The sequence below is a fragment of the Ranitomeya variabilis genome, chromosome 1 (genome assembly GCF_051348905.1).
Source record: "Ranitomeya variabilis isolate aRanVar5 chromosome 1, aRanVar5.hap1, whole genome shotgun sequence".
In the NCBI taxonomy this organism is placed as follows: Eukaryota; Metazoa; Chordata; class Amphibia; order Anura; family Dendrobatidae; genus Ranitomeya; species Ranitomeya variabilis.
Window position 1 is genome coordinate 1,086,489,611 of NC_135232.1, and position 16,550 is coordinate 1,086,506,160.

Genomic DNA, 16,550 nt, shown 5'->3' on the forward strand with positions numbered 1-16,550 from the left:
ACGGAAGGCTCCTTACGAGCCGCTTGATCAGTCAGACCTAAAATCCGTAACATTCAAGACTGTCTTTCTGGTCGCAATAACGACAGCAAGGCGAATAGGCGAAATTCAAGCCTTGTCCATAACAGATCCATATTTAAAGATACAGGAAGACTGCATCATTCTAAGGTTGGATCCTTCGTTTCTTCCAAAAGTTGTGACGGACTTTCACAGAAGCCAGGAAATAATTTTGCCTACGTTCTGTCAGAACTTTAACAACGAAAAAGAACGTTCTCTCCATTCCCTGGATGTTAAGAGAACAGTTTTGCAGTATTTGAAACTTACAGACGGCTGGAGAATTGATCCAAATCTCTTTATACAGATGTCGGGGAAAAATGGAGGCAAAAAAGCCTCAAAAGCGACTCTAGCTAGATGGATTAAATCTACTATTTCCGCTGCGTATACTTCAGCCGGTGAATCCCCTCCAGAACATCTAAAAGCCCACTCTCTGAGAGCAATATCTGCTTCATGGGCTGAGAGTGCGGGTGCATCCATGGACCAAATTTGCCGGGCGGCAACTTGGTCTAGTTCAAATACCTTTTGTAGACATTACAAACTAGACGTTCTGTCAAAACAACAGACCGGCTTTGGGAGGAAGGTCCTCCAAGCTGTAATCCCGCCCTAAGTAAGAGTTATTTGGTATTTCTCCTTGTGGTGCTGTCATAAGGGACGACCTGGAAACTAGGAGTTAGACATACCGGTAACGGTATTTCCAGGAGTCCATTATGACAGCACCCATTATTTACCCTCCCTTGAACTCTTGTCTAATGTGTGATATAAACATGTATAGAGAGGAAGTTCAATAAAATTGCGTTGTATCCATCCTGGTGTGGTACTTTGTAAAATCACTGAAGGGTGGAGGTGGGGAGGGGCTATTTAACCTCTTCTGTGTTCCTGTCCCTATCAAGGATATGAAGAGCAACCTCCTTGTGGTGCTGTCATAATGGACTCCTGGAAATACCGTTACCGGTATGTCTAACTCCTAGTTTATACATACCTGATACCCTCCCAAAATAGTGAAAAATGTAAACAATGGGTTTAACGGAGGACACTATATAAACAAACTGTTCCTGAGAAATAAAGGTCCAGCTTTAGGTTACTATTCTGTGACTGCAGACCTGGGAATCCTTGCATCCCACACGCTGTGCGCTGTCAGGATTCTCTGGTATCGGGAGTGGGAGGTCATGTGACCGTAAGTACGTGATTTGCATAAATCCGGCCACATTCCAACTAGACGTATACACTGGCATTGAGCAAGGCCATGCACGTCTAGTCGGCACGTGACCACATGTATACAAATCACAGTCACGTGCTTGTCGCTCCTGGCACTGGAGAATTTTTACAGCGTGCAATGTAAGGATTCACTGCGGTACCAGAGACCTCAGACTTGTTCTGTAAGCCAGATGACCCAGAAAATGAGGAATGGTGTAGACATTTAATTGCCTCTTTTCCTCATGCAGGATCTTGTTCACATCCACTTATTTGTACATTTTCGCCTCTATATACTGCTAATGGTAACAAGCATTTTTGTCTTTTTTTTTTCCCCCCAGAATACGGTTGTGGAAGCTTCGATCCAGCTCCCCGCTGCATTGTTTGTACCTAAAGAGAGAGATAAGCGTGAGAAGCGAGCGGCAGATGAGTTTGTGTACAAGCTGCAGCTGATTGCATTCAGAAACGGGAAGCTTTTCCCGGCCACGGGGAACGTCACACACCTCGCAGATGATGGGAAGAGGCGCTCCGTGGTGACGCCCGTCATTCTGGCCAAACTAGGTTTGTGGTAAAGAGCGAAATCTCCTGTAGCAGGTCTTAGCCTAATGCCAGAAAGCCAAGTAATAAAGGGGTGCTGCAGGTTCCCGGTGGTCATGGCAGTAGACAGCAGCCCGGCCTCCTCAGGCTCCCCTGTCCCATTATTTGCTCAGTGTAAGGGTTTCCTGTATTTTGTACAGAGACTCTGTCCCATTCACAGGAATGTCTCGTGCTGTTTGATAAAGTTACGACATTTCCAAATGATCTAGATCTAGTTTATACCAGTAAGTTGCACCAAAAGTTTGGTTTGGTGTCAGGTCGTCACATTTCAGGTCATAGACTAATGCTGCATTTACACCGAAAGTTTATCGTGAACAGGCATTCTGAAATAAAACACTCGTTCACAATCATTTTTCAGTGTGAACAGTCTGCTGATCTCCCGATCAACAAGCAAAATACTTGTTCATCAGGGGAAGTTACTTTTTGGTTTTCGCAAAAGATGATTGTTCTCGGCAGCACATCGTCCTGTTTGAACAGGACCTGTGCTGCCAATAAAACGGGCAGCCCATCCACTGAGCAAACTATGACCGATCACTCTGAGCTCATCCTTTGCTTTGGTCTGTCTGAGTAAACCGGTTATTAAACAGCCGCCCATCATTAAACGTTTAGCAGTGCGTAGGACAGGATAACTGGTCCTATCAGAGGGTAAAAATAAAATAATATGCAATGCGTTTGCTTTTCTTTTCTGGTCCCTAATGTTCGAGGTGATAGTGATGCTGGAAAAAAATAGTTTGGGTTTTACCAAGCTGCAAAATGGTGCAAACAGGGGCCAAAATGATGAAGCGTGAAATTAAGAACTTCCCATAACTTCTTTTTCCACTGACAGGACAGATGATATGAACTCAGTCCTCTGATGAAGCAACCTATAGCGAAACGCGTCGTACTTTACATTCTGTTACACGATCTAAAGGTCCATATGCCTCAAGGGATTGTAAACGGCCCATAATTACTCTGGGCACTATGATATGTTTTTATTTATTTTGTTTTGTTTTTTTCTTTAGATGGCCCAAACAAGAACCCTCCCAGTGTCCCCATTAACATCACCCTCCGTCGCATTGCTCATGGGAAGGACCCTGTGGCAGCTCAGTGGGATTTTGATCTTCTTAACGGACAAGGTGGATGGAAGTCAGAAGGCTGCAGTATCCTGGCCTCTGACGAGAATATAACCACGATACAGTGCCACACGCTCAGCAACTACGCCGTCCTAATGGTAGGATCCTCAGCCCAGCCCGCTGCACAACGTCCTACATCCACACCCAAAGCCTGGTAACTTTGTTAGGCTAGGTTCACACTCTGCGTTGTTGTTTTTTTTTTTTTTTAATACTTGAATTTGAGAACCTCAGCGATATTCAAATCTGCATGTCGATATTTTCCAGCATTTTTGCAACATCTATCCACTCCTATAAAACAATGAGAAAGTGAAAAAATGCTGCACTTAAAAACACAGCAAAAACCCTACTAGACATGCATTTTGTTTGCAGCTTTTTTTACTGCCAAGAGATCAGGTTCTGGTTGTAGAAAATAATGCTGGGTGTGAACATAGCCTTAGCAGGTATCTATAAAACAATATGACACAGGCAAATACCGGAGCGACGAGTGTGGAGGCCTGTAGTGTTCTAGTATTTCTGCCTCATTACTGACCTTTGTGTTGGGTGCAGCTAGGACTGCTGCACTGCGGAAAGGAAAGCCATAAATGTGCTGTGTTTTATCACTCTGCAGTACAGTGTACATAGTGCTGTCCTATTTAACCCCTTACCAGTATAGCCCGCCCACATCGGACTCCTTCCCTTTGATGTTGGCTCTGTCGGTGAGCCCGCATCTTTCCCGGCACATGTCAGCTGTTTTGAACAGCTGACATGTGCCCGGAATCGGGTGGAATTGTGATCCAACTGTGGCTATTAACCCGTTAAATGCCGTTGACAGCTGCGTTTAACTCGTGCTTCCAGCTATCGGGCTGGAAAACCGCCCACCAGTAACCCCCGCGAGTCACTGGTGGGTTGGCATAACAACCAGAGGTCCTGGAGACCTCTATGGTTGTCACTGCCGGTTGCTGTGAGCACCACCCAGTGGTCGGCGCTCATAGCAAGTGGGTAATTCAGCTACATAGAGGCGATCTGATCAGCCCCTATATGTAGCAGAGCCGATTGGTTATGGCAGCTTCTAGTCTCACATGGATATTATGAATTTTGAAGCATGCCAAAAGTAGAAAAAAATGTTTTTTAAAAAAATATAAAAGTTCAAATCACCCCCCTTTCGCCCCATTCAAAATAAAAAAAAAAAAAAATCAAACATACACATATTTGGTATCGCCGCGTTCAGAATCGCCCGATCTATCAATAAAAAAAAATTATTAACCTGATCGCTAAATGGCATCGCGAGAAAAAAAGTCAAAATGCCAGAATTGCGTTTTTTTAGACATAGCATTAAAATGTAATAACGGGCGATCAAAAGAACGCATCTGCACGAAAATAATATCATTAAAAACGTCAGCTCGGCACGCAAAAAATAAGCCCCTCACCTGACCAGAGATCATGAAAAATGGAGACACTACGGGTATCGGAAAATGGCGCAATTTTGTTTTTATGTTTTTTTTTTTAACAAAGTTTGGAATTTTTTTTCACCACTTAGATAAAAGAGAACCTAGACATGTTTGGTGTCTATGAACTCATAATGACCTGGAAAATCATAATAACAGTCAGTTTTAGGATTGTGAACCTAGTGAAAAAGCCAAACGAAAAAACAAGTGTGGGGTTGCACTTTTTTTGCAATTTCACCGCACTTGGATTTTTTTTCCCATTTTCTAGTAGGCTCTGGGAAGAATGGGAGCAAAAAACGAAAATGCAAAACCAAAAATAACTTCAGTCATTAAGAGGTTAAAGGTTTTTCAAGGATTTGGAAAATGGAACTGCTATATTGCCAGAAACCTTTTGGAAATCTTTATTATTGCAGCTTATTAATAATCGTGCTGTAAAGCGCACCAGCACTAAATGCCGAGACCCAACGATTGCTGCAGCTGTTTGACCTTGCCGGTGCCTGGAGACCGAGCAGGGCAGGGTGCGGCTGATAGACTTTCTATGTCCGTAAGCTGCTAACCCCAGTTTTATAGGATCTCCCAAATACATTCACAGTACCCTGCTGAGCACCGTTACCACCGTCATTTCATCGCTCGGGGGAGGTTTTAACACTGGGCAAAAAAACAGACTGCACGTTACTTGCTCTTCCCTGGTCCCGTACTGAGTCTTCCCGGCAGCCCCGGTTTCCATATGGCGGTAACGATGACCTCACATTCATAGCAGTGCAGCCAATCGCTGACGGCCGTGCAGCCAATCGCTGAGCTCAGCGACTAAATTCAGTGGTTGACGGCAGCTCTGTTGACGTGACCTCACCGCTGCAGCCAGACAACAGAGACCGGGGGCAGCAGTAGAGACTCTGCATTGGACCCAGGGAAGGTACATAAATCATGGTTTGTTTTGTTTTTTTAAGCTAACTGCGCATATGGTAAAAAGTTTTCTGAAAGGAGGACAAACCCTTTAACCGCTTAATGTTCTCTTTTCCGTCCAGGATCTGACTGGAGCAGAGACCTACACGCATCCTGTGACTCTCCTACATCCGGTGGTGTATGCGTCTGCGGTGGTGCTGCTCCTGTGTGTGCTGGTGCTGATCATCAGTTATTTGTACTATCACAGGTAAAAGGCTCATGTACATCGGCTACACAGTGTAACGTGGCAGAAGAAGTGCACTGTTACTTGCTACCATTTTTATAGATGTATTTTTTCTATAAATATGGACCATATATACTCGTGTATAAGTCGACCCGAGTATAAGCCGAGACACCTAATTTTGCCACAAAAAACTGGGAAAACGTATTCATTTGAGTATAAGCCGGGTATGCAGTGTCCCCTAATCCCTGTCTTGGTATACATGGCTCCTCATCCCCCAACCTTGTCTGCATGGTTCCTCATCCTTGTATGCATGGCTCCCCATCCCTATTCTTGTAGGCATGGCTCTTTATCCCCATCTTTGTCTGCATGGCTCATCCCTGTCCTTGTAAGCATAGTTCCTTATCCCGCATGGTTCCTTATCCCCTAGCCTTGTCTGTATGGTTCCTTATCCCCTATCCTTGTCTGTATGGTTCCTTATTCCCATCCTTGTCTGCATGGCTCCTTATCCCCTAGCCTTGTCTGCGTGGCTCCTTATTCCCATCCTTGTATGCATGGTTCCCTATTCCCATCATTGTCTACATGGCTCCTTATCCCCATCCTTGTCTGCATGGCTCCTTATCCCCGTCCTTGTCTGCGTGGCTCCTTATCCCCGTCCTTGTCTGCATGGCTTCTTATGACCATCCTTGTATGCATGGCTCCTTATCCCTGTCCTTGTAAGCATGGTTCCTCATCCCTATTAAAAAAAACAAAAAACGGTATATATGAAGTTTCTAAATTGGCCGTTTATTTAATCTGTGAATAACATTTCTCTGTATCGCTAGTGGTATGTTTCCTATGTTTTATTCTAGTGTATCATTCTACTACCAGACATAAATCCTTTAGGATCCCGTGTTATCATCTAACCTGCACTAGATACTGTTAGACATTCTGGAATTTTATTTTTCAGCCTGATCCGCGTCAGCCTTAAGACCTGGCACATGTTGGTAAACCTTGGTCTTCACATCTTCCTGACCTGCGCAGTGTACGTGGGAGGCATAAACCAAACTATGAACGCCAATGTTTGTCAGGCTGTGAGTATGGACCCCTCCATGTAACAAAATACTACTAATAAAGGGGCTGACCATTAAATCACATTCATTGTATAGATATAAAAGAATCAAGTGTTGGGTAAAATGATTTAGTGTAGGGTTATGACAAAAGTTTACGTAGTCTGACTCCTGGTATTCATAGTATATAGCAATGTGCAGGTCCACCTTATCATTGGCCGCTGCACATACTTACCTTTTCTATAGGTCTCTACGTAGAGATCTTCTGTTCACTGCACAGCAGCCAATAGAAATCCCTTTCTGTCCTTCTTGTCAGAAGCATAGCACAACCTCTGCAGCTGAAAAAACATCTACTGGGGAAGTAAGAATAGAATATAGTGTCAGCTGCCAGAGGGGGAAGGAGACTGATCCTGTTCTAGAGTCAGGCCCAGCAGCAGCACAGATTATGTATTTTTTACTCTAGAAATACTGAACATGTCCTTACTTTAAAACATCAAGAATATTTTACATCATTTTCCATAAAGGGCTATACTACTGGAAGTGTACATAACTTTTCTTTTGTAGTTTAAAAATCCACACTGCAACAATAAAACCACAATAATCCGTACACCCCTATCTGTCGGAGTCCCACAAGGTTCAGTCCTAGGGGCCCTGCTCTTCTCCATTTACACCTTTGGCCTGGGACAGCTCATAGAATCTCATGGCTTCCAGTATCACCTCTATGCTGATGACACACAGATCTACATCTCTGGACCAGATATCACCTCCCTACTAACCAGAATCCCTCAATGTCTGTCTGCTATTTCATCCTTCTTCTCCACTAGATTTTTGAAACTTAACATGGACAAAACAGAATTCATCATCTTTCCCCCATCTCACGCGACCCCCCCCAACGAACCTATCCATTACAGTAAATGGCTGCCCACTCTCCCCAGTCCCACAAGCTCGCTGTCTCGGGGTAATCCTTGACGCTGATCTCTCCTTCAAACCACATATCCAAGCCCTTTCCACTTCCTGCCGACTTCAACTCAAAAATATTTCACGAATCCGTACATTCCTCAACCAAGAATCTGCAAAAACACCAGTCCATGCCCTCATCATCTCTCGCCTTGACTACTGCAACCTCCTGCTCTGTGGCCTCCCCTCTAACACTCTCGCACCCCTCCAATCTATTCTAAACTCAGCTGTCCGACTAATCCACCTGTCCCCCCACTATTTCCCGGCCTCTTCCCTCTGTCAATCCCTGCACTGGCTCCCCATTGCCCAGAGACTCCACTACAAAACCCTAACCATGACGTACAAAGCCATCCACAACCTGTCTCCTCCATACATCTGTGACCTCGTCTCCCGGTACTTACCTACACGCAACCTCCGATCCTCACAAGATCTCCTTCTCTACTCCCCTCTTATCTCCTCTTCCCACAATCGTATACAAGATTTCTCTCACGCATCACCCCTACTCTAGAACTCTCTACCACAACATATTAGACTCTCGCCTATCATCGAAACCTTCAAAAAGAGCCTGAAGACCCATCTCTTCCGACAAGCCTACAACCTGCAGTAACCACCGATCAACCAAACCGCTGCATGACCAGCTCTATCCTCACCTACTGTATTCTCACCCATCCCTTGTAGATTTGTGAGCCTTCGCGGGCAGGGTCCTCTCTCCTCCTGTACCAGTTATGACTTGTATTGTTTAAGATTATTGTACTTGTTTTTATTATGTCCACCCCTCATCACATGTAAAGCGCCATGGAATAAATGGCGCTATAACAATAAATAATAATAAATAATAACACTCCATAGAGGTGGCTTTTATGGATGAGTGAGCAAACAAAAGCCTTTACTTGCACACTAGAATTGTAAGTCTCATTTTTAGTTTGCCAAAAGACATGTGGGGAAACTCCCCAAATGTATGGAGGAAGGTGCAATGGTCGGCTAAGACCAAAATTTAACTTCTTGGCCACCAAGGTAAATATTCTGTCTGGTGCCAAACCAACCCAGCTCATCACCCAAGAACACCATCTTCACAGTGAAACATGGTGGTGGCAGCATCATGCTATAGGGATGTTTTTCAGGAGCAGGGACAGGGAAAATAGTCTAAGTTCAAGGGAAGATGAATGGTGCGAAATATGGGGATATTCTTGAGCAAAAGCTGTATCACTTTCAGTGCTTTGAGACTGGAACAGAGGCTCTTATAACGCCACCTTTATAAGAGTGAGGTACAACTCATATGGATGAACATGTGCTTTCACTTAATAAGAATCTGCAATCTAAATTGTTTGTAATTTTCCATTGCTTTGTAGATTGGGATTCTCCTGCATTACTGTACACTGGCCACTGTGCTGTGGGTGGGAGTCACTGCCCGCAACATATACAAGCAAGTCACCAAGAAAGCCAAGCGCTGTCAGGATCCAGACGAGCTCCCACCTCCTCCTAGACCAATGCTCAGGTTTGTAGTAATGTCTTAGTCTGGGACACTACACATCACACCGACAGGAGCTTTTATCACATCCCATTCTGCACTCATGGGCATTAATATGGAGCTACATCAGCTTAGGGAAGGTTTTCAGCTCTGTACGACCGGTCATGTTCTTCCACAACAACGTCCCCCAAACCATGACTTTATGGACCTTGCTTTATACATTGGGCACAGTCAGAAGGAACAGAAAAGCTACAATTGTCCAAAATGTCTTGTAATGCTGGAGTCTTAAGATTTCCCTTCACTGGAACAAAGGGGCCTAGATCGACCCTTGAAAAACAACCCAATAGCTGTCCTTCCTCCATGGATAAGTACGCTGTGCAGTCAGGCAGGTAATTTTCTCCTGGCCAGGAAAAATAAGAGACTGATCCTCCATATGAAATATTCTTCACTTTATGCAGAAATCCATTAAAATAACAGCATGGCGGGACAGCAGAGTAGAACTGTCGGTGCATCTCAGCCATTCAGCTAACTTTTTTCACAGCTGTGGTTTGCCTGCATTAGCCAGTAGCTAATATCCAGACCATATGCGTTGGTGGAATAGTCAAACTGTTGAACTGAAATTGTTCTCCTGGCATTCGCCAAACCCAGAATCGCCCATCAGACTACCAGATTCATCATGTCACAAAACATGTTTCCACTGCTCCAGAATCTGGTAGCAACATACTTTGCATGATTCCTTCCTCCGCTCTGCATTGTGCTTGGTGATGTAAGGCTGCATTCAGTTGCTCGGCCTGGAAGCTCCCAATGGAGGGACAGGTTTTGTTGTGATGTTAATACAAGAGGAGGTCTAGGCAGTTATGGAGTCAGCAGAGTGTTGGGGACATTTATGCCCTCTGTTACTCAGTGACCCCACTTTGTAACTTTGTGTTCTTTTCGCAGCTGAGTTGCTGCGGTTTCTTCCACCTTTCAATATCACTCACAGGTGATGGTGGAATATTTAGGAGGGAAGAAAGTCATGAATGGCCTTGTTACACAGGTTGCTACTATTATAGGACTGCACTGGTATCAGTGAGATCTGTACCACCGGCCATTCTGTCCCATGTTTGTAAAGGCAGACTGCATGGTAAGAGGCCGGAGGTTATACATCGGGGGGCTGGGGACCGGAGGTTATACATCAGGGGGCTAGGGGCTAGAGGTTATACATCAGGGGGCTAGGGACCGGAGGTTACACATCGGGGGGCTAGGGGCCAGAGGTTATACATCGGGGGGCTAGGGACCGGAGGTTATACATCGGGGGGCTAGGGACCGGAGGTTACACATCGGGGGGCTAGGGGCCAGAGGTTATACATCAGGGGGCTAGGGGCCGAAGGTTATACATCGGGGCTAGGGGCTAGAGGTTATACATCGGTGGTCTAGGGGCCGAAGGTTATGCATCGGGGGGATAGGGACCGGAGGTTATACATCGGGGGGATAGGGACCGGAGGTTATACATCAGGAGGCTAGGGGCCAGAGGTTATACATCAGGGGGCTAGGGGCCGAAGGTTATACATCGGGGCTAGGGGCCGAAGGTTATACATCGGGGCTAGGGGCTAGAGGTTATACCTCAGGGGGCTAGGGACGGAGGTTATGCTTTGGGGCTAGGGGCCAAAGGTTATACATCAGGGGGCTAGGGGCCAGAGGTTATACATTGGGGCTAGGGGCTGGAGGTTATACATCAGGGGGCTAGGGGCCAGAGGTTATACATCGGGGGGCATGGGGCCGGAGGTTATACATCGGGGGGGCTAAGCGCCAGAGGTTATACATCGGGGGGGCTAGGGGCCATAGGTTATACATCGGGGGGCTAGGGGCCGGAGGTTATACATCGGGGGGGCTAGGGGCCAGAGGTTATACATAAGGTGGGATATGGGACCAAGTGACAAATCTGAATTCATAAAGACGTGTGTGCCGATACTTGTGGCCATTCAGGGTATATCCATGTGTGGAAATCACAACACAATCCTTTTGTAGTTCTAAAGCTCCATCCACTAGGTGGCACTATAATCCTAGCGGCAGCGCATTATTTATTTTATTATTATTCCGCTTAGGCTTTAACTTTTGGCCTCTCTCCAAGGAAAATACTTTTGAGGTTGTATATCCATGTGTGAAAGTGATGAATGAAACCGTCGTGTTTGCTCAGAGGAAGTTCTAATGAAGTCAAATAAGTCAGCAATTCAACAGAAGTAGGAAACCATTAAGGAAACAGCTGTTTACATTGACTTTCTCCTTGCGTTGGATTGTGTTTCGTTCATATCTTTGTTGGAGTCATTTATCTGTTGTTTATTTATTATTTTTTTTTGCACTTTTTAGATTCTATCTTATTGGAGGCGGCATTCCTATAATTGTGTGCGGAATAACAGCAGCGGCAAATATTAAAAACTACGGGAGCCAGCCCACTGCCCCTTAGTGAGTACTTGTACTTAGTTGTGGGGGGAAAGTGCTTGTTCCAACCTGGTGCTGACGCGGTTTGTGTTCCTTTTCCAGCTGCTGGATGGCATGGGAGCCGAGCCTTGGAGCCTTCTACGGACCGGCCACTTTCATCGTCTTTATAAACTGCATGTACTTCCTCTGTATATTCATTCAGCTGAAGCGTCATCCCGACAGAGTTTTCGAGTTGAAGGAGCAAACCGAAGAGCAGCAACGATTAGCGGCCAGCGAAAACGGGGAAGCGAACCAGCAAGATACACTTTCCGTGTCTTTAGTGTCTACGTCCGCCTTGGAGAACGAGCAGACTTTTCAAGCCCAACTTCTTGGCGCCAGCCTTACCCTGTTCCTATACGTGTCCCTTTGGATTTTCGGTGCTCTATCCGTTTCCTTGTATTATCCAATGGACCTGGTGTTCAGCTGCTTTTTCGGGGTGACTTGTTTAAGCCTTGGTGCCTTTTTGACTGTACATCACTGTATGAACAGGGAAGACGTGAGACGAGCGTTGGTCAACACCTTCTGCCCAGGTAGGAGCACGTATTCAGTCCAAGTTAACGCCCCTCCTTCCAGCTCTCCTGGCATCAACGGTGATGCCCCGAAATGTACGAACAGCAGTGCCGAGTCTTCCTGCACCAATAAGAGCGCATCGAGCGTGAAAAACTCCTCGCAGGGCTGCAAGTTGACCAATTTGCAGGCAGCCGCAGCCCAATGCAACACCAACCCCTTGCCAGTCACCACACCACCCCAGCTTGACAATAGCTTGACCGAACACTCTTTGGATAATGATATTAAGATGCACGTTGCACCCGTGGAGGTTCAATATCGCCCCAATGGTCACCCGTCCAGACATCACAAAAACAGAAGTAAACACCGTTCCAGTAGGCTCACTGTGCTTAGGGAATATGCATATGATGTTCCCACCAGTGTCGACGGCAGCGTGCAGAATGCTGCCCCAAAAAGCCGTCCGAGCTACTCAGAAGGTCACTCGCGAAGCCGGAGGGCTTACTTAGCCTACAGAGAGCGCCATTTTAACCAGTGCCATCAAGACAGTAGCGACGCTGGAAGCACTCTTCCAAAGTACAGCAGAAATATGGAAAAGCCTCCGTCCGCAATCCACAAAAAAGACATTTTGACCGAACCCAGTGGTGTGGAGCTCGAAAGCCAGCAGAAATCATACGGTCTGAATTTGGCGGTCCAAAATGAACCAGTTAAAAATGAAGCGACCGAGGAGCCACCGGTAAACACGGACAGCAATGGAAATGTTAGAACTGGTCTATGGAAACATGAAACTACTGTGTAGTATCTCCATGCTGGTTTTTACCCTTCTGGAACCCACATGTAAAAGGGTCGATTCCATTTGCTTCAAAGACTTTTCCAATCTGATTGTTTACAGACACATTATGGGAGAACACTAACTATGAAGGAAACTTCAAGTGACTTTTGTACGTCAAAAGAGACCACGTGTGATTTTTTTTTTTTTTTTTTTTTTTTTATATTTTTTTAATATTTTTTTTAAGAAAAGAAAAAGGAAAAAAAAACTTTTATGTATTTTTGACATATACCGGATGCCTTGTTTCCTATTGGATTTGTATTTAAACTTGTAATAAACAGCGTTTGTCACTGTCACATTTATTCTTTTAATATTATTGTACCAAAACATTTTTCCCATTATAGAGTCCGCCTCCGTTAAAGTAAATCTGTCAACTGGATTTTGCTATGTAATCTGAAAGCAGCATGAGGGATGGGATAAAAACCCTAGTTCCAGCGATTTGTCACTTAGTTTACTGGATGCAGCACTTGTGATGCAATCACAGTTTTCTCTGCTTCAGATCTAGCAGAGCTCTGAAGGCTGAGCCCTGTGTAACCCCGCACACACCACTGATTGGCTGCTTTCTGTATACACTGTATATTGAAAGCACACTGCTAATTAGTGGTGTAGGTGTGAAACCGCAAAACGCAGCCTAGTAAATGACATCCCTATAATCAGGATCTCTGTCCCTACATCATCCTGCTCTCAGATTACATAGCAAAAGCCTGCTGACAGATTCCCTTTTAAGCTAGTATAGATGAGATAGATGCTAGAAGCACATTGTGTTAATTCTTAAAGGTACCGTCACATTAAGCGACGCTGCAGCGATATAGACAACGATGCCGATCGCTGCAGCGTCGCTGTTTCGTCGTTGTGTGGTCGCTGGAGAGCTGTCACACAGACAGCTCTCCAGCGACCAATGATGCCGAAGTCCCCGGGTAACCAGGGTAAACATCGGGTTACTAAGCGCAGGGCCGCGCTTAGTAACCCGATGTTTACCCTGGTTACCATTGTAAATGTAAAAAAAAAAACCACGTGCTCACATTCCGGTGCCTGTCACGTCTCCCGGCGTCCGCTTCCCTGCACTCCTCCTGCATCCTGTGTAAGCGCCGCCGGAAAGCAGAGTGGTGACGTCACCACTGTGCTCTGCTTTACGGCCGGCGCTGACACAGGATGCAGGAGGAGTGCAGGGATGCGGACGCCGGGGGACGCGACAGACACCGGAATGTGAGTATGTAGTGTTTTTTTTTTTTTACATTTACAATGGTAACCAGGGTAAATATCGGGTTACTAAGCGCGGCCCTGCGCTTAGTAACCCGATGTTTACCCTGGTTACAAGTGAAGACATTGCTGGGTCGGCGTCACACACACCGATCCAGCGATGTCAGCGGGTGATCCAGCGACGAAATAAAGTTCTGGCCTTCTAGCTCCGACCAGTGATCTCACAGCGGGATCCTGATCGCTGCTGCGTGTCAAACACAATGAGATCGCTATCCAGGACGCTGCAACGTCACCGATCGCTGTCGTTATCGTTCTAAAGTCGCTCAGTGTGAAGGTACCTTAAGCTATTCGTTAGATAACTTTCATCTGTACAATAGTTTGGCCATCTACCTCGCCCATATACAGAAACGCTTAAATCATATATCAGGGGTACTACCCAATCCTTCTTTTGCCTGACATCTCTCGGGGTGGATGTCAAGAGACCCCAATATTTATTAGATAAATTTTATCTGAACCCGCAGAATCTGCTGACCGTCAAGGTGTATAGGGGCCTTAGATGTGTTCCATTCTGAATAGATGTCTGTCCAAGTTTTTTTTCTTTATCTAAACTGTCTTGGAAAGTAAAAGGCAGCTGTAATCATTATTTTCCATAGTCCTCTGTGGTTTGTATCCACCATCCTCATGCAAAGTGTGATCTAAGGGTAAACTTTCTCCATCAAACTGTTCAGCTGCCCTTCAATTTCTGAGCCTGCAGGACTATGCATTGTGGCAGAGAGAAGTCTGAGCTTGTTAAGGCAGAAGATGAATTTCAATTTCGCACTAAAGTGACAGTCAGTGATCCATTGTAGCTTTCATGGCTAGTTTCTATCAGGAACATCACCACCCCTGACCATGGGTTCTACCTGGTTTCGGAGCTCTTCTTGATTCACTTTAATGGGGCTGAGTTGCAATTACAGATACAACCCATTGTCAGGTGTTGTAATGTTTGTGAAAGAAAGCAGCCTTGTTTTCTCGGTCGCGTCATTGGGGGACTGTAACAACCCTGCCAGCATCACTGAATGGCCTTCCATCCCCCCCAGCTGCCTGTTTCATCAACTCACTCACCCTGTGCCATGCTGTGAGATCTGTCTGCTGCCGGCTCCAAGCCATATGTTTCATGGCCGCTTGCTCTGTGTACACTTCCTGGCTGTGTGCATAGGAGGGCGGAGCTGGCAAATCCGGATTCTTATTGAGATTGCACCTCCCTATGGTGTCCCCGGCCAATGGCCTAGAGGCCTCTGATTCTTAAGGCATCCTCACCCATTGTAGGACACCTGAGCAAACTATTTCCCTCAGTTAGTATTTGCTACTGAGGTGCCACGTCGTGTCCTGTCTCTGAAGGCTGCAATACTCAGGCCTTTATCTGTGTTCTGTTTGTGTATCCGTGTCCGTTCCTGTCTGTACTTTGGTCTATGTCCGTTCCTGTTCCTTCTTTGTCTGTTGTCATTCCCACTCTGCTGTGTGTACCTCTGCCTTATCTCTCTGCTCTGCTTACCACTACCAGTGGCTCTGCACCTCTCTGCTCTGCTCGCCACTACCTGTGGCTCTGCCCCTCTCTGCTCTGCTCGCCACAACCCATGGCTCTGTGCTTCTCTGCTCGCCAACCTGTGGCTCTGTGTCTTCTGGCTCTAGGCTTTGCCTCTTGCGGATCTGGCTCTTGGCTCTGCCTATAGCATCTCCGCCTCCAGCGGCTCCTTCCTTAGCTCTGCCTTCTCCTTCTCTGCTCTTAGCTCCGCCTTTCTCTGCACCTAGCACTGTCTTCTCTGCTCTTAGCTGCGCTTCTGCTCTTGGCTCCGCCTCCTGTCTTTCTGTTCTTGTCTCCGCCTTCTGCTATTCGCTCCGCCTCCTGTGGTTCTGCTTTGCATCCGCTCTTGCGGTCTTGCTCTATCTCCGCGTTGCAACTTGCCACACAGGTCTCTACCTGTTCCCATATACCCTCCGGTCTGAGCAGGTTCTTACCTGTTTCCATACACCCGCCTGTATACCAGTTCCTACCAGAGTCTCAGCCTTGTCCGTCTGACCTGCCTGCGTCCCAGCCATGCCCGCCTGTCTGCCAGAGTTCCAGCCGTGTCCGCCTGCCTGCCTGTGTCTCCGTCAAGCCCGTCTGCCCAACAGGGCCTCTGCTGTACCTGTCCGCCAGCCAGTGTCACAGCTGTGCCTGCCTGCCCTGTGTTCCAGCCCCCGGTGGGATCAGCAGTCACAGCCAGACACCACCCTGGAGTGGTACCTGGTATCTACCTGCCGCACAAGTCTGACCTCACTAGAGGCTCCAGGGAACACCTAGGAAGCTACTTTGTTACGCCCCCTCCAGGGTAGTCTGGTCTGTGGTCCAGTGGGGCCACACCCCCGCAGGCCCGCACCAACCAGTCTGGGCGCGAGCTTTACAGGGACACAAACCCTGGGTTAAAATTCTGCGTTTGGGTTCTATCCTGGCGCCCAGGGTCTCCCTCTTTGGCTGCGTGGCTGCTCTGCACTCGACTACCCCCTTCAGGTCCTGTATTCCTAATTTAGAATTGAAACACATCTATTATAAGGTTTGATAACCA

General features: G+C 46.5%; 1 protein-coding gene across 1 annotated transcript in view; it reads left to right on the forward strand.

The window, feature by feature from the left end:
* ADGRA3 (adhesion G protein-coupled receptor A3) overlaps positions 1 to 13,061 on the forward strand; it is a 71,447-nt gene extending 58,386 nt beyond the window's left edge. Inside the window, exons 13-19 of the mRNA XM_077279972.1 lie at positions 1,587 to 1,806; positions 2,844 to 3,052; positions 5,404 to 5,528; positions 6,451 to 6,574; positions 8,857 to 9,002; positions 11,322 to 11,417; positions 11,496 to 13,061. Of these exons, the coding sequence (XP_077136087.1) occupies positions 1,587 to 1,806; positions 2,844 to 3,052; positions 5,404 to 5,528; positions 6,451 to 6,574; positions 8,857 to 9,002; positions 11,322 to 11,417; positions 11,496 to 12,735 (2,160 nt within the window). The 3' untranslated portion in view covers positions 12,736 to 13,061. The remainder of the gene's footprint in view (positions 1 to 1,586; positions 1,807 to 2,843; positions 3,053 to 5,403; positions 5,529 to 6,450; positions 6,575 to 8,856; positions 9,003 to 11,321; positions 11,418 to 11,495) is intronic.
* Positions 13,062 to 16,550: the final 3,489 nt, after the last annotated feature.